Source organism: Sceloporus undulatus, chromosome 2, assembly GCF_019175285.1.
Source record: "Sceloporus undulatus isolate JIND9_A2432 ecotype Alabama chromosome 2, SceUnd_v1.1, whole genome shotgun sequence".
NCBI lineage: Eukaryota > Metazoa > Chordata > Lepidosauria > Squamata > Phrynosomatidae > Sceloporus > Sceloporus undulatus.
Genome location: NC_056523.1, coordinates 28,780,098 through 28,803,487, shown reverse-complemented (window position 1 = coordinate 28,803,487; position 23,390 = coordinate 28,780,098). Strand labels below are relative to the sequence as shown.

Sequence of the window (23,390 nt, the reverse complement as noted above, 5' to 3'; positions counted from 1 at the left end):
ATGCAAGTCATTTAAATTGAAATATAAAAGAAATGAAGCTTGCCGAAATCTGAGGGGCATATACCCTTTCCCTTCCCTAAATGCTGATAACCAAATGCTGATCCCGGCAGGGTTTGCCATTCAACCGAACCCCAATATGTATTGGGTTTACTGTCCCACAGAATTTGATGGGGTCAGCTAAGAATAAAGCTGGCTCCTGTTTTCACAACAATAATCTGGTGTTCTATCTTTTGGTCTGTTTGAAGATAATAGAAGGTTTTAGAAACAGTCATTTATATCTGATATATAACAGACACTTTTGTGTGCTGGGAAGGACTGTAGCTTAGTGGTAGAGCAGTTTCTTTCTTTGTAGAAAGAAGGTGCTGAGTCACAGCTTAAGCAGTGTAAGGCAGGGATGGGCAAACTTCAGGTTTGCAGAATTCAGAGACACAGCTATGCAAAGGGATCTTGTAGCACCTTTAAGACTAACTAAGCAAAAGAAATTGTATCATAAGCTTTTGTAGACTTTGTCTTCTTCCTCAGATGCAGGTTCTACTTTATTTGTTTTCAGTATCCCAGGTTCCACCAAGTATAGGCTCATACACTTCAAGATAATTTGTTTCAGAATACCAGAACTGAGTGAAAGTTAGTGGGTTTTTTAAGACAAAATTTCACGCTGTTTTTGTTCATTATGTGCTTTTGGGCAACACTCTTTTGTTGCTGCTATTTTCAACAGGCAGTCAGACATTTTTTGCTCATTTATTGCAGATCATCCAGGATCAGTCAATAGATCCAGATTTACCATCTGTTTACCCCCAGTGTAAAAGACTATGGTAGAGTCATGCTGGAGGACCTAGAGATTTCTCTAGACATTTGTAGATCCTCAGGAGTGATTCATATTAGAGAGCCACTGTAATCAGAGTAGGTAGTATGGGGCTGGATGCACAAATGGTTTAACCTGATTAAAAAAAAAGTAGCTCGCTATTTTTGCTGTGCAGTTTCTTACAGTGTTTATGATCTGTATCTTCCCTTTCTCTCATATAGCAGGACATTATAGGACAACCGGCGTTTTTCTTTTTTAGGAAATTTATTCTGCAATTTCAAAAAGCTACAGATCTTGGTCTCTTGACTGCAAACCCTGACCAAGACAATGTTTATTATCCCTCAGGACAATGTTCAGATGTGTTTTGCCAGCCAGGTGATGCAATTTAGGATTCTGTGTGCTATTCCTAAATGTTTCCATTTGTAATTTGTACTCAGGGATCCAATTTTATGTACAAAATGTAGTTCATGAAGGATTTCACAGATGACAAGGCACACCATCCTTCTTTGAAAGAACTATTTCCGTATTCTTATATAACTAATCCTGAAAGTATCAAAGCAATACCAAGTTATTTGGCTGCATAAATGTTGACCTTCTGACGGTAACTTGAGTATGCTTGGTTGGTAAAAACAGTTTTTCAGAATTTTAGAGAATGAGAAAAGTATTATGGCATAAGGTTTTTAGCTAGTCACATCTCTCACAGAACATCACATAATGCTGGCTGTGAAGCACTGAACTACATTGTATCTTAAATACGCATTGCACAGTTCCATGTAAATGTGTGTGTGTGTGTGTATACACTCTCCAGTAAGTATGTCGGCTCCAATCCAGACTGCATGTAAGTAAGGATGAACAAAACCTCCTCCCCTCTAAGTTTTATTTAACCTCACCTGGGTGTAGTAGAGGGTTAGAAAAGGTGGACTCACTGCCACTAATGTGGGTTTATATAACATACAGAGTAAGAAATAAACCTCCTCCAAGGTGCCTGCACTAGTTACAGACCACGGCAGTGCATATATTTTCTGAGTAAAACAGAAAATATCTAAAACTTTACAAAATGGTCAGAATCCTATTGGTTCCATTGGTGGCATAACTACACCGTTGTGGCAAGGTGAAAAGGGGTGCAGGCACACCACCAGTGAAGAAAGTGAGAAAAGGGAGGCACTTGTGGCAGGAGAAGGCTGCCAGCTCCATTCTCCCTGTTTCCAGAATGCTGAACTTCCAAGAAGCAAAGCCTTTGAATCCATAGCACCCTGGAAGAGATGACTTCAACAGAGCCATCCCTCATTGAGTGCCCTGACTCTGACCCCAGAAACCAGGAGTTCAGCAAACAGGTGGCCTGGAGCTGGCAGCTTTTTCCTGCCAGAAGCAGCAACATCTTCCTCCACACGTGCAGCCACAAGTATCATTACGCAGTCAATGTGCAATAACAGGATTTAGGGCTACATATTTAATTGATGTCATAGTTTACACTTCCTGATCAAAGTAATCAAGGAAACATAAAATCATTTACTGAAAATTTCAATTTGAATTGAGAAACCCAAAGCTGCCTTCAGTTTGAGAACCTGGAACTTTACTAACTGTTAGATCAAGCTCATTTTAGAGTATAGGAGGTGGGGTCAGAAGTTGTCATAGTGGATAGAGTGGATTACAGTGGATAGAGAGTATATCTTTGTAATGCGTTGTTGTTGTTGTTGTTGTTGTTGTCGTTGTGTGCCTTCAAAACATTTCCAATTTAAGGCGACCCTAGGTCAGTCTACCATGGTATTTTCTTGTCAAGATTTGTTCAGAGTGGGTTTACCTTTGCCTTCCTCAGAGGCTGAGAGAGTGTGACTTGCTCAAGGTCACTCAGTGGTTTTCTATGGCCCAGCAGGAATTGATTTCTGGTCTCCAGATTTGTAGTCCAACACTCAGACATTTCACTAAACTGGCTATCCATGTTTAGTAATCTATCCTTAATGATGTTTTCTGCCATTACCTAATTTTTAAAATACTTTGATTTAAAAGTGCAGTTTGTTCTTGTTTTGTGCTTTCAAGTCACTTCTAATAGGGTGATCCTCAAACAAAACCAACATGGGTTTTTTTCTTGGCAGAATTTGTTCAGAAGGAGCTTGCCTTTGCCTTCTTCTGAGGCTGAGAAAATGTGACTTGCCCAAATGAGCTTCTTACACTCCCCATTTAAGAATGAAAGCAAATGTGGCAAAATATAGTAGCCATGTTAACAAAGTTGGAAGGTAGTTTGGAAGATATATCGCATAAAGTGAAGTTTGTGGTTAGATATGGTAGGAGCTTCTTGGTTTACAACAGGAATGAATACACATTGCCACAAGTACAGTGCTGGTGCAAACATGAGATAGATGAATATATGAAAATCAGGTGACTCCAGGAATTTGTTTTTTCATTCAGACATCACATTTATAATAGCCAATAACACCCTATTACTCAGTAGTGTCAGTGCTAAAAGCATCTGATATGATTCTCTGCCTTTGGCTATACCCAGTGCTTCAAAGATTTAGTAAAAATGTTTTTTTAAAAAATTACCCAGTCTGCCAGTTGTGAAATGACATCTATGGGAACAGCATGCAGAATTATTTCTGATCCCCATAGAGATAAATTAATGCCCATGAACTATGCAATTTTGTTACCCTTGACCCAGCTTTAAACTGTTGACCTCAAAGTAACTAGGTCGCCAGATCTGAGGGTTTCATGAAATCAAATCATATGTACAGTTGATATTGTTCAGAGGTAATTATGGCTTGTTATATATATATATATATATATATATATATATATATATATATATATATATGTTATCAGTAAATTCAACAGTTTTTGAATCTGATAGCTCCTTGTCTTTCCCAGTACATAAAAAGGAGCTGTGAGCCTAGTAAATTATTGTGATTTTGAAAACTGCATCCCTTGTCATTTACATAGTTCTATAACATGGATCTTTTGGGCTTCGGGCTCTTAGGTCCACTTACAGGGCTTGTTACACAGGCAAAGAAATCCATTGAGAAGGGTGGCACAATGTCCAGAAGGGTAATATGGAGGTATTCATTCTTAATTTTACCCAGGGCTAAGACCAAAATTCTGTACACTTTAAGCATAATTCAAATAAACAACAGTATAGTTATGCTGGATCCTACAAGCAGTTCATTGGATTGCTTCATGGGTGCCAGAGCCTAGTGGTCACTTGCTGTGCAGCAGTCAATTAGCTCCCCACTCCCAAGTTGAAAGTGAGACCAAGGGATGCTTCTGTTTGTGCTGAATTATTGGCTGTGCTGGGGACTCAAATATGATAGATTGTAGGTGGTTGTACAAGAATAGCATTCCAACATAATTCTGGCAGTTGTTTTATCTCACTTACTACAAAGTAATCTTCACTGAATACAGCCGCGCTTACCTCCAAAGTTATATTGTACCTTGCATGTTTTAAGAATATTTTCTCTGATTTCCATTTTCTATTTCATATTAACCTGGGCAGAGCTGAAGAAATAGTAGCCAACATGAACTTGGGTCCATGAATTGATTAATCAGTATATTATACCAATATAAATCTACATTTGTGGACATTATTCTAAAAGAGGAAAAACTTGCCTTCCTGTGTTGGTGGGGTGGTATAGCTGTTCTTCAAAATGGGAATTATCTAAGCAAAGGCATTCCTCCTTCGCATTCACATAGAAGGGAATCCCTCTTCTAAAATGTCATTTGATGTCTACAGTTTTGTGTGTGTGTGTGTACACATGCACATATGGACACACATACACCTGCTCCCTAGTTAACCAAGAGCACATTTTGTCGATTTAAAAAATGTTCTTCAGTCTGTTAATCTAACCGATTAATCAGCCAAATGTTGAAGCCTTTTATAATAAGCATACCAGTAAGAACAGGACAGATCAATCATTCTCTGTTTTGAAGCAAAATGATTTGACCTTTTGGCATGTCTGTTTGGTACACAGGTCAGTGTAATTGCTTATAATAGCAATGCCGTAGTAGTGTATAGAATTATATGGTCTCAAAAAATAAGTGCACGTGTTCCGACATGGCAGGGGGTCCTCTTCCTATCAAAGCATGTAAAGCATTTAAGGCATGTATTTTTATAATGACAACTGCCATAAGAAATCTTCTGGTCTTTACGCTTCTTTTTTTTAAAGTAGGTTTCTGTGTGGATTGAGAAAAGTGGGTGATAATACAGATTGGCATTGGAGTGCTTTCTCTGGGTACCTTCTTGCATAACTGAACCAAGAATCCCTAGTGCCGGGGTTAGCGTGGAGAAGGCCAAGAGATCTCAGTGTCTCCTCTAATGTTTAAATCTTAATGGGTTGCTGCCCGATTCATTTTTATATCTAAAACACCTGCACCCAGCAAAAGCTTGATAGAAGAATTTGGCAAAAAGCAGACTTCATGTATGCATGACTCTTACATAGTTCAGTTTTACCTCTCAGTGATCCGCTGAAGTGGAGAGAAAGAGCGCTGCTATTTAGCAGCAAATTCTCCTTCAGAACCCTAAAGGCTGTGATCATCCATGAGCACATTCCCCTTTTGTTTCTTCTCTTGCCTAGTGTAGCTTTTATCCCAAGCGTAGCTGAAATCCCCTTCCACCATTGAGTCCGTTACCTTTGGAACACCTTGAATTCAAAGGTCCTTCATGGCGCAGCCCCTTTTAAGTATTTCAAAACAAAGTCTGCAGTGTGGGGCAAGAGAGAAAGGGCAGCCTTGTCTTTGGAGTTTTTCAGTGCAGTGCCTGCCTCAGTTTATTCTTAATAGGGTTGAGCAGCCTGGATTCGTTCTGGTTGGAAAGCCAGAACTGAACTAAGGGGTCATGGGTGTGAGTTACTATGGTTATTGAGCAGCATCACCCGTAGTTTTGCTCTCATGGGCATTAAAGCACATAATAATGGACAAACAACAGTGGTTAAAGCAAGCAGGTAGGATTACTATGTTCTTTTGTCAGAAGTATATAATGTCTTGTCGTCAGTTTTAAAGACTTCTCAACCCCCCAAATCCACCCAGCAGCCACCCGCTGAGTAATTTTGTATGCTTAATCTCTCGCCCTTCACTACAAGCTTTCTGCTAATTTGAGGCAAATGGGTATTTTTGACACTAAATAGGGCAGTAAAGAATCCGTGACCTAGAAAAACTCCATTCCGAGGCAGTGAGAGGAGAAAAATATTCTTTCAGCAGACTTTGTAAGACCTTTGTGAATGACATAAAATAGTTCTGACTAAACTGCACCGGAGCCTTTTGCTGAGTGGGTTTGCAAGTAAGGTAGGTGGGGGGAATTTTGCTGAACATCTTACACACACACACACACTTACTTTAACTTCCCCCCATAAAACTTGTCACTTCAGATTGCCATCAGCCGCCACAACAATAATCATTTCATGCTTATTGCTAATTGCAAGCACAGCTGAGGCCCAGCGGGGGCTCCTTGCACAGTCCCAGGCCTTTATACCAGCCTCAATCTGTTGTATGGCACTTGTTCGCACACACTCACACACACACACACACTTGCACATGCACACACAAAAAAGCTACCAGCAAAGGCAGAAAGAGGCAGAGTCACAGGTTTCTTGTAATCCCTCTGCTACCCTGCTGACAACTCAGCCCCAGAAGCATTCCTCGTTTTGTTCATCTCTTTACAAAAGCCGAAGTGACCTTAAGCTACTAGTATGTGGGCTGCTGCTTCTCCTTTTTCCCCACTTCTCCTCCTCACCCCCCCCTTTTTTTTTTCAATGAAGAATACAGCTCCTTCAGGTGCATTAAGAAGCAGAACTGCATCTGGCTTATGAGATTCTGTTTGCAGCACCCCTGGAGTGAGCTGTGGCTTCCTGTAACATGTAAAATGTGAGTGTGAACCAAAGGTTCATGGCAAGGAACAGGAGGTCAGGCTTCCATTCAAAGCTACCAAAAGGAAATGGGAGTTTGCAGATGTTCGAGTGGATGTGTAATGACACCACCTCCCTCCGAGTGCAGGAACCTGGTGCTGCCACTGCAATTGGTGTGTGTTACTTTACAGATTTATTCATATCAATTTTTCCCCCATGTAACTTATATATTCAGAGACAATGCTGGTAGTTCATCATCTCTTTAGATCATTTTTCTATGTTGGTTTGAAAACCTAAATTGTGTGTGCTAATTCAGAGGGGAATTCAGAGCAATTACTTTTGGAATTAACAGGGCCAGCCCTGTTATTAGGGAGGGTGAAGTGCTTGCCTTTGGAAACTGATTTTTAGTATTATGAAAGAGAAGTTAGTGGTTAGCTATTTCATTCATGCCAAGGAGGAAGGGGAGAGGCACCTACAGGATTTTCTACCCACATAGTGAAATAACTCAACCAGCCTTGGGTAACATGGGCTGTGGTAAGGAGACCTGGAAAATATTTGGTCCTGTACTATAGGAATGTGGACCTAGGAAGTCAGAAGTTCACCTCAGAGTTGCTTCAGATGGAGTGGTTTTCCTACTGAAATTGCTCCTCCGTATGACAAAATCCACACCAATTGCATATAGATTAGAGTAATATACTGTATATACCAATCCACCTACTCTTGATGTACCACATGTTTAGGCATCTCAACAGCAGTTTGAATGAGCATTCCCATCTACATTGGTCTTACAGTCTTTGCTTAAAATTGAATGGCTGCCCAAAGCAGGAAATTCCTCTCATCAGAAGCAACTCTGAAGGGGCAGCTCTTCACTCTAAAAACCTATTGGCTGAGGTAATTGCAGTAATGAAAAGGTACTGAAGCATTGAGGGCCTTTTCCACAGCAAACGGGAGGGACAATTTTGAAATGTGTACATTTATTATTTTACTGTTGCTTTCATGGTAGTCAATGTGTTTTCTATTTCCATTGGTGGCGGTGATGGTTTTAATGTGCTGCGTTTTAATTTGTCATTGTTTTGTTAAAATATATGAATAAATGTACCTGCAAGTAGACAAAATGAATGATGACCTGTCTGTCAATATTGACACACACACACACGCACACATTTTAAAAGCAGTGTTGGGATCACCAATAGAGACCCATTAGCACAGTTATATTACAATGGAGCAGCCTTTCTCTAAGTAGTAATTGGCACATAGCTGATTGCCTAAGAAGGATAAACAAATCCAGTTTTGAGACTCAGAACTATTTCTTTTTAGCAGTTTATGACAGAAATTGTTTGTGATGCCATCAATATATCAGTCTACACAATTTTCTTATGACAGTCCTGCCAATTTCTGTTCTGTTCTGTGCAGTATGAGAGCACAATAACTGTAATGACAGCAAGCATCTTGCTGGTGTCCTTATTGTGGAAAGACAAGAGGAGTAGCCTAAAGACAGGGGGCTTCGGGGGGGGGGGGGGCTCTGCCCTTCTTCTTTTTTTCTCTCTAATGGCCATTGGCCATAATTCTCAATTTTCCATACCTTGGCTTAGCAAATGATTACTGAAGAAAGACAAAGAAGAAAGTGCAAAGGCAGGTTTACAGTTGAACATTAAGAAAACAAAAGTAATGACCACAGAAGTTTTACTTAACTGCAATGTAGATGATGAAGACATTGAAATAGTTCAAGATTTCCTATATCTTGTCTTAATCATTAATCAGAATGGGGATTGCAGTGAAGAAATCAGAAGAAGACTAGGACTTTGAAAAGCAGCTATGGAAGAACCTGAGGTGTAAAGATATATTATTGAATATTAAAGTTAGGATTGCCCATGCCATTATATCTCCCATTTCTATGTATGGCATGAAAGCTGGACAGTGAAGAAAATCTAAAATGTGGTGCTGGAGAAGAGTTCTACAGATACCATGGACTGCTAAAAAGACCAATAAATGGGTTCTAGAGTAATCAAGACTGAACTGTCCCTAGAAGCCAAGAAGACAATAGCATTATAGCAATTGCATTTACATTTCTATATCACTTATCAGTGAACTCAGCACTCTGTAAGCAATTTACAATCTGTAAGCCAATTGCCCCCAACAAGCTGGGTACTCATTTTACCTACGAAAGGATGGAAGGCTGAGTCAACCTTGGAGTCCTGTGATCGAACTCACAACCTTTTGGCTGCAGTACTGGCATTGAACCACTGTGCCATCAGGGTTCCTAAACTACATTGAGACTAAACTGAGACTGTCATACTTTGCCCACATTTTGAGAAGACACAACTCAGTAGAAAAGATAATAATGCTTGGGAAGATAGAAAGCAGTAGGAAAGGAGGAAAGCCACATTCCAGATGGATAAATTCAATCAAGGAAGCCATGGCTGCCCTGAGTATTCTAGATCTGAACAGGGCTGTTGATGACAAGGTGACATGGAAGTCTCTCATTCATAGGGTCACGATTAGTTTAAGTTGATTTGATATCACTTAACAACACTGGTCCTATGAAATGCAATGCAGCCAGCAATTTGGGGGGGGGGGTGTCTCCCCATTGCCCTAGTCTCAGACTGAATTTAGATGACATGCAGGCTGGTTACCTAGGGATAAGAATGTCTTGCAAACAGCATCTTGTTTCAGTTGTACAAGGCAGTACAATTGTCCACTGGCCACAAAATACTGTCGACAAAACCCATACATTAGGCTGTGAAACCATGGTTCAACTTCCAACTCAGCCATAGAAACCCATTGGGTGACCATGAGCAAGTCACACTCTCTCAGTCACAGAGGAAGACAAAGGCAAGTCTCCTCTGACTAAATCTTACCAAGAAGCCCTATGACAAGTTCACCACCAGTCAGAGCTAACATGAAGGCATGTAACAACAGAAAAGGTTTCAGATTAGTCCTTTAAATAAAGTGCTTGAAAAAATCCTTTTTGAAGCTACGTTTGTGCTAGGCACGCAAATATAGATACATATTGTCAGTAAGGAAGACGGCCACTGCATGCCAGACATGGGGAATGTGTAGCCTTCTATATGTTGTGGAACTGCATCATTCTTCTCTAAGGGCTGTATTGACAAGGTCTGATGAGAGTGGCAGTCCAATAACATCTGGCACACATACATACTCCATCCCTACTTTTAGTTGGAGCCTTATAGTCCAGTCCTCACTAAGCTTATGCAAGAGTCCTGTTGATTTTGAGGAGACTTATTCCTTGAGATAAGGATGGATAGGTGCAGAGGACTGCCTACCCTCCATTTCCTGGACCTAGAATGCCCATTTTAGTCATTTCCAATAAGTTTTAAAATGAGTATTTGACTCTTTTAGGGTGCCTCTCAAAACAGAATTTGGGAGCAAAACCATACTTCCAGAGAATTTTGTTTGTTTGAAAAGGGCACTTTGGCCACATTTTTTCCTAATCCCAGGGATGGAGGGCATTGGTGGTGAATTGGACTCCAAGGGCTGTATGCGGCCTACAATCTACATTATTTGCATCCTTGTCTTAAAAAGAAATCTGAATCCTTTGTGTTTGACAATGCCTTTTTCTATTTATATGCTGTGTAAGTGGAGCATCCTGAATTCATCTTTTTGTTACTAAGGCTGTGCAATTCTAAATTCACTTCCTTCAGAGTAAGTCTAATTGAAATCAGTAGGACTTACTTCTCTGAAAAGCTTTGCACTGTTTAGGTACACATTTCAATGTAGCAGGTTTAGAATGTAATCCTACATATATTTATTTATTCAGGGGTTAAAAAAAGTCTCAGTGTGTTCATTAGAGCTTCCACCCAGGAAAGTATGTATAGAAGTTCAGCTTTAATTGCTACATTTCATTAATCAATTAATTTTTGGCAAGTAACTATCGTATTCCAACTTGCAAAATGTGTCAGGTGATCAAGTGATATAAATAGTATATTCCTATTATTAGTAGTAAGCAAGAAAAGCTTAACCAACCACCTTAAGCAGCATGAATAGTACATTTGACTTGAATTGGTTCAAAATAAATGCTGTAAAGCAAGAAAGCAAACAAGGTAATCACTTAATTCCTGAAAATCTTTGTAACTATCAGCAAATTGCATCACTTTAGCTGTCTTTGGGATTGAAGAGGCCGCAGGGTTACATGGTTGGAAAAGAACAAGCAGCGTATATTAAACAGGAGCTCCTCATTACCTTGGGACGCAAAGCCAAAACGATAAATATTTATGAGGTAGCCTGTGCCCAAAAGCCTCTGAGAGAATGAGAACATTCTGTTTGTGACAGTCTAAAAAAAGGCAGAGCTGAGTAATTGAGAGTAAGTTACAGGACGAAAAACTTACCCCCTTGAGTTGATGTGCAAGTCTAATGAGAAAAGTGGGGAACTGCCTGACAACACACGCTGTCACACCTCTCCCCAACTGCCCCAGGGATCCTGTTGTGAACTTGACAGCCAAGGACATTCTGCAGCTCTCATTCAAAAAGGGAAATCACAACTAGGTTTCACTTGCCACTTTTGCCCCACTCCTGAGACTGTGATCATCCATGCAAAAGAAATGGATTTCAATGCAAGCAACTGCTATAAGGAGCAAGCTTCCTTTTCTAACAGTGGTTGACAAGAATTGCTGGCAGGACTCCTGTATCTTCAACAGTTGAGTGGCAAGCAGAAATTTAACAGGTGAAACCCTTGCTTGGGGAGCTGAGACAGCTTGCTGGGTGACAGTTAAAGGAACTGGAGCACAGCTAGAGAATAAGTTGGCAATTCTGTAATTAGTGAGTGTTGAAACACTACTGAGCTCATTCCTAGGATTGGCAGTGCAAGTGTGCCAAGTTACTTGTAGCAAAGACCTTGACTGGGCTGTAGTAGGGAAGGAACAAAGAGGTGACACTGCAGGTGAAGAAGTGTTTAACCCTTCATATTTCTTTCCCGTATGACCTTTCCATAACGCCTACTTTACAGATGCAGAGTGCTATTTAGAGTCCTTATCTGGAGCAAAACATCAATGGGAAGAAGGAGACTGGCAGAGTTCCTACAATGCTTTATGGTTTCTCCGGACAGATCACACCTTCTTTCCCATTTTAAAATATGAGGAAAGAGAGCTGGTTTCATTCCACTTGATTCTTGCCTGGCTCTGAAGGGTCAGAATAGAGCAAGATGTGACATATGGTACAAGCACCTCAATACATAATTATCCCTTGAAAATGGATTTATAGGATGAGTGTGCATACATAGAGCCAGCATGGTGTAGCTGCGGAGTACTGGGTAGGACTCTGGGAAACAGAGTTCAAATCCCCACCAGCCATGGAAACCTATTCAATGATGTTGGGCTCTGCACACTCTCTTGGTCTGACAGGAAGGCAGTGGCAAGCTCCCTCTTAATAAATCTCACCCCAAAAAAGCTATGATAAGTCAGAACTGACTTAGAGGAACAACAATAATAAATGTATGCACTTAGCACTCAGACCATGGCTGGTATTATACATCAGTTATTTAATGAAGTGTACTTTAACTAAGTAGTTTTTCGGGCACAATCCCTCAGAGTTGGAAGGGACGTCATAGGTGATAGAGTCAATTTCCTGCTCAGTGCAGGATCTCAAACTAAAGCATTAATAACATCTTTCCCTGTTTTCCAGTTATCAACAGAATGGACCTCCTTCTCTTCATCAGAACTTATTGCACTCGTTTTCCCAAAAATGGATTTTATCGCATGTCAAAGCGTCCTCCAAAAGGCCCCATCTGGTGCCCGGCAGCAGGCCATCCCCCATCAGTGCTGAGGGCACCATTTTTTCCTGACAGAAACGTTCCGCCAGGTGCCGAAATGGGGCCTTTTGGAGGACACTTTGGCATGCGGTAAAAACAGATGGGAGCTGGGTTACAACTGTGGCCTGTTACAGACAGGCCAAAATAAAGCTGCTTCGAGTCACTTTGGAGGTATGGTATTTCATGATGCAGAGCCTAAGAGTCCAAAATCCACACCAAAGCTGCACTCCAGTCCTTAGGACTGGAGCATGGCTTGGGTGGGGTTTTGGACTCTTAGGACACATGCATCATTGAAATACCATACCTCAAAGTGACTCGAAGCAGCTTATTTTGGCCGTCGTAACAGGCCTGTGGCAGTTTCTGTCAGCATCATGACTACTTTATCAAGCAGCTGCACAAGGAGAAGAAGGTCTATTCTGCAGGGACCATGATAAATCATAGAGTTAGAAGGAGACCCGTAGGCCATGGTCAGTTCCGTTCCCCCTTACTACACTAGTGCAGAAAATCCAGCTAAAACATCTCCAGCAGATAGCTGCCTAACCTCATTTTGAAGACATCCAGAGAAGGAGACCCCATCGCCTCTCTGGGCAGTTGGTTCCATTGCTGAGCCTCTCTCACAGTCAAGAAGTTCTGTCATGTTTATTCAGAATCTACCCGCCTATAACTTAAAATCATTGGACGTAGTCCTACCCTCTGGGGTAGCAGGGAACAAACTTTTGCTCTCCTCTGTGTGACAGCCTTCGAGATATTTAAAGAATGCTATCATGTCACCCCTCAGTTTTCTCTTCACCAGTGTGAACATGTCCAGCTCCCTCAACCTTTCCTCATGTTTCTTCATCATGGTCTCTGTGCCTCACACAAGTGGATCAGAACTGAATTCAGTACTCCAGATGAAGCCTGACAGAAGTATAGGGGAACAATTAGGGATGTGGTGGCTTAGCAGTTAAGATGCTGACTCTGCCAATCGCAAGGTCAGCAGATTGGCAATTCAAGACCCAAGCACCACGTGACGGAATGAGCTCCTGTCACTAGTTCCAGCTTCTTCCAACCTAGCAATTTGAAAGGACGTAAAAATGCAAGTAGATAAATAGGTACCACTTTGGTGGGAAAGTATCAGTATTTCATGCACCTCCACCTTTAGTCATGCTGGCCACATGACCACGGAGTTGTCTCTGACAATGCTGGCTCTCTTGGCTTAGTAACAGAGATCAGCACCAGTCAGGCACGATTAGACAGTCTCGTCAAAAGGGAAACCTGTACTTTTTATTACTTCCCTTGATTTAAAAACTATGTTCCTGTTCATGCAAACTAAAAGATTATTTGCCTTCTTTGGTGCAGCATCATGTTGGGGGGGGGGGGAGGAGAGAGAGAGAGATCAGGCCAGGAGAAGTTACTTAAGTTTACTTAACAGTGCAGCTGGTGTACAATATTGGCCCACTTTTTCATTTTTTAATTATGTTTCATAAAAGTTGGTAAAGGCCCCATACAGACAGGCCAAATAAAGCTGCTTCAGGTCACTTTGGAAGTATGCTGTTTAAATGATGCACGTGTCCTAAGAGTCCGGAAGCCGTGCCAAAGCCATGCTCCAATCCTAAGGACTGGAGTGTGGTTTTGGCGCAGCTTCTGGCCTCTTAAGACACATGCATCATTTAAACAGCATACTTCCAAAGTGACTCAAAGCAGCTTTATTTTGGCCTGTCTGTATGGGCCCAAAGGCTGAATTTGAGGCCAGATACCTTTTCAAAGACATCTTTTATCTTCCCACGTCCCCAACTGTAGTTTACGGCTCCAGAAACCATGCTGCAGAATTCATGGGATTGTGAACTTGTGTGTCCACTGGAGACTTCTTGCTCTGCCCAGCTGGCAATTTGAATCTTAATGAGGGGCACAATGGCAAGGGAGATTGGCAGATGAAAAGCAATGAGATCAGTTGCTGTATTCTGCTTCCATCTTTTAAGAATTTGAAAGCAAAGACACAGACAAATGCAAATGCAGTCAGTCTGAGAAAAGTGTCGGCCTTTCATTTCCACCATTTGAATGTGACTTATACAAGTAGCGCAAGGCACCGTGCAAAACAAGATGTGATCAAGAATGTATTTGAAGGAGAGGAGGGGAGAGAGAGTAATCTAACACTAGTTCTAGATCAGGGACTGAAATAGTAGGCACCAGATAAGAATTCTTAAACCTCTGTGGTTGAAGAATTAATGCTTTGCTTTCTTCAGGCTTGTTATATTTTCATGAAAGGGCTGGAAAAATAACAGAAGGGCAAGCTTGATAGGATCTGATTGATGATTGTTTCTGATTCATAAATGGCAATATGCATGTTGTTTCAGATGTCCCTTAGAGAAATCTCATTTGTTTTGCAGCAATGGTACACCAGCTCTATGAACATCATTTGCACCTGGCTGACAGACCGCATGGACCTTCAGCTTCACATCTATCAATTGAAAACTCTTATTAGGATGGTAAAGGTAATGCTGTTTTAGTCTTTTTTATTTTTATTTTTATTTTATTTTATTTAGGTATTTATACCCCGCCCTTCAGCCCTAATGGCTCTCAGGGCAGCTTACAATTATTGTTTTTAATCAGACAGTTCCCTGCCCTCAGGCTTACAATCTAAAAGACACGAAACAAAAGGAGAAGGGAGTGGTGGAGGGAAAGGGGATGAGGTCCAGTGGTTCTTCTCTCCCTCTGAGGCCTGGACCAAGGCCTTTTGTTTTTTGTTGTTCTTTTTCCATTGATGGGAACATCTTCCAGCACACAGAAGAAGTAAAATGGGAAATGAGCAGCCCAAAATCAATTGTGGGAAACATGGAGAAAATATCATGGTACCAATCGATTGTGGGCATTATTCAGAGTCTGGTTATGACCTATAAAGCCCTATATGGCTTAGGTCCAGACTATCACAACGCCTATATTTCCTTATACGTGCCTGTCCAAGGCTTATGATCTTCAGAGGAGGCCTTTTTCTCCATCCCACCACCCTCCCAAACTCTTCTGGTGTGTATATGAAAGAGAATCTTCTCAGTAGCTGCACCTTGGCTATGGAACTCTCTCCCAAAGGAGGTCTCTTTTCATCAGCAGGCGAAGACCTTTATTTAAACAGACCTTCTGCCTTTGACTAGCAGGGGCAAAAGGATGTTCAGTGGGTGAACTGTATTTTTTAATATGTCATACATGCTGAAAATGTGATTCATAGTTTTAAATTAAATTAATGTTTTAAATGGATTTGTTGTTTAATTTCAAAATTTTGTGCTATGTATTGTTTTAGCTATTTTATTTTTACTTCTGTTGTAAGCTGCTTTGGGTTCCATATTGAGAAATGGTGGAGATGGTTTAATTGAACAATTGATTAATTAAATCATCAGTGGGAAACAATTGTTGCACTAAGACCATCTCAAGGCTTTCGGGAGTTTTACAGAGAAATGTCAAAGCAACATGACTGAAAAAACGGAGTTACTCATACAAACAGGTAAGAGTGGAAAAAGCATGAGAGATAGGTTCCTGTGTAAAGATGAGCATTGTTTCACCATCATACTTGCTTTTTGCCCTCTTTCACACTACAGATATAAAGTTAAACACACATGGGCACATTCTGAGCTTTGATGGCATGAGTCTAAGAATTCAGCACTGTTCCACTCTGTGCCATGAGGCAGCATCAGTAATGTGGATTCTTTTGAGAGAACACCATACCGTAGCTGCTTCCGAAATTGGCATTGCTTCAGTTCCAGCTAGGACCAACCCTACCATTAGACTGAAAATATCAACATAGATGAAATTAGTACTCCCATTTGCATCATGTTACACTTCTCTGGGTCTATTTGAATGTGAGCACGTTATGTCTGAATGAGACACACCCAATCCCTTACCTTCAAAAATATTAAAGCCTTTTCAGATAAGCCATAAACTCTAGATAGAAGAGGTACCTGAGGCACATGTTTTCCAAAACCATCATGCAAAAAACCACCCTCATCCCAAATGCCCTCCAAAGACCATTTAGAGTTGGAATTTCCCTGTAAACATCTGACCACCATCAGATTCCTGAAACAACTCAAAAGAGTCAAAGATCACCCAAATACCAGTTCTTAGCCAAATGTTTCATACTGTGACCCACCACGAGGGCTCAAATAGGAAAATTGAGTCCTGCTTTGGTTACCTACTCTTACTCTGTAGGAGCCATTATTGTACATTGATGATTGCTTTCTCCACATTATTGTCATAGCTGGCATTCTCAGCCATTTCACGTACACAGCTGAATTCTATAATCACATATTTTGTGTGAATCAGGCCTTAGGATAGTAATTTAATAAATATTAGACTACTATGGACAAAGGCAAGATTTGTCACACAGTCACAGAGTGGCCTAGTTCAGACATAATAATCTTTAGCAGATCTCTCCCCTTGAGAACAAGCCCCTTGAGAACAAGCAATGTGTCTGTGGGCATCTTTCCCCCTTATCCATTCAAATACTTAGCTCCCATATTTCCAGCCTAATTTATTTCAGCCCCTGTTTATTAGGGAAATAGGTGATTTCTAAACTGGGAAACTGTGGGTCAACTGCTGTTTATTAAGGGAAGATGTGAAATCAGAATCTGAACATCATGGTTTTTCAGCTTGAAATCATTACCCCAACTGGACCTTTATATGTTCTTTTTCTAAAACAAAAACAGGCATATTATTTATTATGTCTACTAACATATTTGGATGTGCATATTTTCAAAATTACTTGGAGAACAATCTTTATCACTAATTTTTGCTCTTTGAGTTTATTGTTGGAAATGGAAATCTGAAGTAGACACATAGTTAACTGAAATAATTTATGTTACAATGGGTATTTACAGTATTTGAAAAAAGGGTTGCAAATGGGACATAAGATGTACTTTATATACCCAAGTGTGTGTGTGTATGTGTGGGTGGGTGTTTGTGTATGCGTGCTGAACGCATGATAATTATTTCAGTGTGTGAAATCTCAGTGGCTTACATGAAATAATAAGATCACAGGAGGAGGTAAATACATATTTGATCATTTTTTGATTCTATGTGGTGCCCCTGGTTGAAGAATAGAAGTAAATATTATGAAAATCAAGGCATGGATAAATTACCAGAAGGCTTTTAATTTTCATAAAGAAAAGCAATAGGTATCACCACATTATTATTATGTGTTACGTTGGAGGTCACTGAAAAACATAGAAGGTACCTTTTGTGCAATTAAAGCTATGTAGCAACTCAAGAAAAAAACAATGTGTCTAGTTATCCAAAACACTTTTAAACTGGTCTTAAACTGTGTTTTACTGCTGTTTGCAGTTTTAAATTACAACTGCATTCTGTAGAACTGAAAAGACTCTGACAGTAGCCAAATACAAATACTATTTCTAGATTATGACAGTATAATTCAGACATTTTGCCCACCACCTCTGGGCAGCTATGAGCAGAACTACATGGGACTAGACAAAGCAAAGCTTCCGAACCCATATTCTCTTGTAATTGTAATGTGGAGGACTGGGATAACAAAAAAAAAAAATTAACATTGGAGGTGGTACTTAACTTCTCTTTTTTTGCCACACACTAGTTCTCCTTGGTAAAGTTCTGTAAGTCTGTGGTCATCTGTCTGCCACAACCACCTGCCCTGAAACTTGCTGCTGAATCCCGAGACCTGTGAGGAAACACTACACTGATCTTTAAAAAGAGAGAGAGAGAGTGGTGGTGTACCTACAAAGCTTCCACATCTGTTGCAGGCAGGACTACCTCCTGCCTGTTAATCCTCTCTTCTACAAGTTATCCCAGTTCTCCACATTGCAATTAAAAGAGAAGATGTGGCTGGCAGCTCTGCTCATAGCGGCACAAAAGTAGTGGCCAAAATGGCAGAATTATAATATCTGAAGGCAAACCTCCAAGCAGCTGTCTGTGTGTGTGTGTGCGTGCGTGCATGCGTGCGTGTGTGTGTGTGTGTGTGTGTGTGAATGTGTGTGTGAATTGCAAGGAATCATGTGTATCTGTAATGAAAGCCACAGTTACTAATATCCACTATTCACACTAGGTCAGCATTACTAGTGCAATTGTATATTTCCAAATATTCATTTGCTGAGATAAAAAGGAGTGTAGTGTACCATTATAGAAGACGTTCAGTAGGTGGAAGGATAGGGAGCTTAATAGTCTTGACTTCTATACTGGCATAAAGGTGGGGAAATAAATACTCTTCCTGCTTCTACAGTTTCCAGTATGAATGTTTCTCCCTGTCTGGGCTTACTTCTAATTTTGGAGCCTGGGGTGGGATAAGAGGCTTCCTGCTCTCATCTCAGGCAACTGACTGTACTACGTTACCATCACCAATGGAAATTATCAGACGGGGGACAAAACATCCTTATCTCGTCCTTTTCCCATTCTCATAGCACGATCATGAGAAGATTTTCATACGACATCACTCTTATCCAGACATTATCCCATCCGGAAAGCGTGATTGACTGTGATTGCATGAAAGAATTTCAAATGATGTCACGCAAATCCCATCATTGTCTCATCATTGTCCTATCACTGAAGCAGCATTGGCCAGCATTTTGCATTAACTGGAGTTTGCATTAATGCAGTGCTGCTTCAATGATGGGACAATAGCACTGCAATCTGAAAGCCTTTCGCAAGATTGCAGTCAAAGATGAAATAAGGATGGGGGAGTTATCCCATCCTTATCCCGTCCCTGTGTGATAATCTCCATCATTGTCATCATCATCCCCCCACCTTTTTCCCAATCTGGGAATCAAGACGGTTTAACAAAAGTAAAAACAGGTACAGCTAAAAAAATTATATCACACAAAAGTTTTAAATTTTAGTTAATCAGGATCAATTAACTAGGATCAAAAGAATTACTTGATGGTGGTGATATAACTCTACTGGTGTGAAACCACACCATGGAGTAGTCACAGAAAATATGAGGTGGCAGTTCATCTGGCCTTACAAGGTCTTCAAAACCAGAGGGTCTGTAAATGAGATTTCTATAGTTATGGGATTGGTGGCAAAGTTCCTATCCTGCAATGAAAGGATTCCTTCTGTCAGAAGAAGTCTTCTCTTGGAAGACATCTTAAATAATAAATAAATAAAAATTTTATTTTTATACCGCCCTTCTTAAAATCAGGGCGGTGAACAGCAATTATACAACAGTACAACAATAAACCATACAAAATTAATTAAAACAGTTCAATAAAAATAATAAAATTTCATGCCGGCAAAACAATGCTGACGAAGGGGGGGGGAAGTATTCTGGTCAGGGGTAAGCCTGTTCGAATAAATAGGTTTTTAGCCCCTTCCTAAATTGGGCTAGGGAGGTGGCTGAGCGGAGCTCGAAGGGCAGCGAGTTCCAGAGGTTGGGGGCCGAGATGGAAAAGGCCCTCCTAGAGGTGGAATTATATTTCCCCTCTGGAACTCTTAACAATAGCTGCCCTGATGATCTGAGTGTGCGGGGCGGATTGTACGGAGAGAGGCGGTCCTCCAAGTACCCTGGGCCCAAGCCATTTAGGGCTTTATAGGTAATAACCAACACCTTGTATTGCGCCCGGAAGCGAATAGGCAGCCAATGTAGGTCTTTAAGGACTGGTGTTATATGACTGGCCCTGGCAGTGCCAGTGACCAGACGGGCTGCCATATTCTGCACAAGTTGCAGCTTCCCGGTATGGTACAAGGGTTGCCCCATGTAGAGCGCGTTGCAGAAATCCAAACGAGAGGTTACCAGGGCATGTACAACAGTTTCAAGGTCCCTCCGGTCAAGGTAGGGACGCAGCTGGCGTATCAGCCGAAGCTGATAACAGGTGCTCCTGACCGTCGCGTCCACCTGAGATGTAAGGTGGAGCGACGAATCCAAGAGCACCCCCAAGCTGCGTACAGAGTCCTTCACGGAAAGCGTGATTCCGTTCAGGACAGGTGGAACCACCGCCAACCCTGGACCGGGAGAACCTATCACGAGTACTTCCGTCTTCTCTGGATTCAGGCTGATCTTCCATCAAAAGAAAGGACCCCTAGAGGACTATACCATGGAGAGGACTGCACCATCTGTGGAACTGTTTCACTCTCCAATTTATATCTCTTAAATAAGGACATTAGCCAGAAGGACTTTCATGATCCAGTAGGCCTTTCCCATCCATGGCAGTTTGGTTCCAGGGGACCCTACAGATGGGGAAAAACATGGGAGCTCAAGCCCATTTTAGATAATGGGAGGTTATGTGTAAGCACACCTGTGTCAGCTCACCTTTGAGAATACGGTGCCATTGGCTAACACGGGGTGGCGTAATATACTGGAGCGCCAATCAGTTGATGGTTAGTCCACCAATACAGCAAGCCCACTGTCCATCATAAATTATTCTAAAATGCTTCCCTTACAGTTCTGTGGTTATATGATTCAATGATAATTTGAAAAACATTACCATATATACTGGACTCTACATCAACCTCGTGTACAAGTTAAGGGGAGTTTGGGGGCCAAAATCAGAGAATTTGATGTGACCCATGGATTAGTCAAGGGTAAAATTTAGGGGCATAATGGGATTAATAAAAGAGGCTCAATGGAGGAAGGTTGACCAGTCCCCCCCCCCCAAAGCCCTCCATCCAGGCTCCATAGCCCAGCTCCAATTGCTCCAAAAGTTGCCAAGAGCTCTGTCCCACCGCTGATACCTTTTCTCTCTCTCCTGGGCAGGGCTTCCCTTTGAGAACCCAGGGATGGCCATTGGAGCTGCTTTAGACCCGGACTGGAGGCAATGACTGGGGTCCGGGATGTGGTTTAAAGCAGCCCCTTCTTCCTTTTATCCTCAGTAGCCCCCGTCCTCCCCACCACCTTGGATATCTCTCAGGATACATCCAAGGTAGGGAGGAGGGTCAGTGAGCCAGGGCTAACCCTCCACTCTCCCCTCCTCCTTGGATGCCTCTTGGGATACATCCCATGTGAAGCCTGGAAGGAGGGCTTTGAGGGGAGGTCTCTGCCTGGTCAACCTTCCTCCGGTGAGTCTCTTTTACTCCCATTTGCTTACTCTTTATTGTATAAGTCAACCCAGCTTTTTTGGTTCAATTTTCTAGAAGAAATTTTTCAACGTATACATGAGTTGTGTTGTTCATTTTTTGAAAATCATTGTATATATTATTGAAAATGGCCAGTAACTAATGAAAGTTATGAGAAGTGAATTGCTGTTACTTAAAGATATTGATGTTGGTGTCTCTTGACTAAAATAATGTAATAATTTTTGTTGAAATATTTAATAAATTTATGTCAGTAGTCTACTGCAGGGATTTGCTATAGGATAAACTTCTGCTTCTGACAAGGAAAAGTAACTTGAAACAGAACTATTGGTGCAAATGCTAATGAATACTCTGGTCTTTCTTGCCATCTTTTCCACATCATAGAAAACATATAGAGATTTTCGATTGCAAGGAGTTCTGGATTCCACTTTGAACAGCAAAACCTATGACACAGTGCGAAACCGACTGACTGTAGAAGAAGCCACAGCCTCAGTAAGTGAAGGCGGAGGACTTCAAGGCATCACCATGAAAGACAGCGATGAAGAAGATGAAGAAGATGATTAGCTCTCCAGATCTAGAAACCCCCAACTTGGATGTAGCCTGGAAACCAGTGCATGTAATCTAGTCTGTTATTCAGTTAGCCACATTAGGAAATGTTCTGTCCGCTCTAAATGCCCATGGAAAGTCTACCAATACAATTGCCATTTTAGCTGTGTGGTACTTAAGATTTAGCACCTCTGTTTCGATTCATTGAGTTTCCTAACTTCATATCTATATGTTCATAAGCAATATGGAGCACCATTGTTTAAAAATGTGAACGGAAACAAAATCTGCATAGAAAACATGCTAGGTGTGTCCCTGTTATGATTAAAGTATAAATGATGCTTCATTAATGTACTGTATATACATTGATGGTAAAATTGTTGTGAAGACAAGTGAAACAAGTACTTTCATATCATTGTTTCTCTCCTGTGGATGCCAAGTGCTTCGAAACAGAGTGAGGCTACTAAAATTGACACCTCTTTTGTACATTTGGGGGTGGGGAAAACATGTTAAAAGATGTTGGATTTTTTTCCTGTTTCATATACCCACGCACTTTCCCTCCAATATATACAGCTAACTATGTAGAAGTGACATACCAATGGAATACTAGTCATCCATATTGCCACAATGGGTTGACCTTTATCACCTTGTCCACATTACAGTTCAGACCAGTTGTTTTATGTCAGTGTCTTACCCCCTCTAAATGTTACACTTTTGTTCAAAGTTCCGATAACTGTGTTTGTAAAAAGGACAACTTTAATTACAATCTTAGACTATACAGATGTGTTTATAATAATGAGGATAATAATAATGATAATGATAATAATAATAATAATAATAATGACAATATATGAAGATTTCTTTTAGTAGATTGTAACCATAATTTAAATCTCCTTTTGTTTTCACAATGGTTTTTATATCTTGTCATGTACATTGCATTTGGACCAGTAACTTGCATGCCCTTGGGTTCCCCCATTCTCTTCCAGAAGCTTTTATTTTCTGTGTAATATAGTGAATCCATCTTGCTTTTTTTTGCCTTATACAAGCCGACAGTTGTAAAAGTGTGAGGACTGTGGCTTCTCAATAAATAACTATTCAGATGTCCTAAGGAAAATTGCTGGAGTCTTTTTACGTCTGCCTTAGGAAGTGGAAAACAAACAAGAGATTTGCAACAGCAACAACAAAAGTCAATGTAAGAGCCCCCTTCCCCTCCCTAGAATAAAGAATACATTTTCGTTTGACATGCTTGGGGTTTTTTTTTTCATATTTTGTTAAATGACGGGCTTGTTTTCATATTTTCATACAAAGATGCCACTGCAGAGCCATTAAGAAGCATATTTCCGTGAGAGTGCACCATACAAAAGTCAATAGGGCTTATTTCATAATAAGCTGAGAGATGAACAAGCAGCAAAATTGAGGTTTTCAATTTTTGTCCTGTTATGCCTTCCATAGTAATAAT

The 23,390-nt window shown here is 40.9% G+C and overlaps 1 protein-coding gene across 13 annotated transcripts in view; it reads left to right on the top strand.

Moving 5' to 3' along the window:
- The window catches only part of CADPS (calcium dependent secretion activator), a 466,363-nt gene extending 443,191 nt beyond the window's left edge, over positions 1-23,172 (top strand). For all 13 annotated transcript variants that reach the window (XM_042450102.1, XM_042450101.1, XM_042450096.1 and 10 more), the window contains 2 exons: positions 14,761-14,865; positions 21,773-23,172. In XM_042450102.1, the coding sequence (XP_042306036.1) occupies positions 14,761-14,865; positions 21,773-21,952 (285 nt within the window). In that variant the 3' untranslated portion in view covers positions 21,953-23,172. The remainder of the gene's footprint in view (positions 1-14,760; positions 14,866-21,772) is intronic.
- The last annotated feature ends 218 nt before the right edge of the window (positions 23,173-23,390 follow it).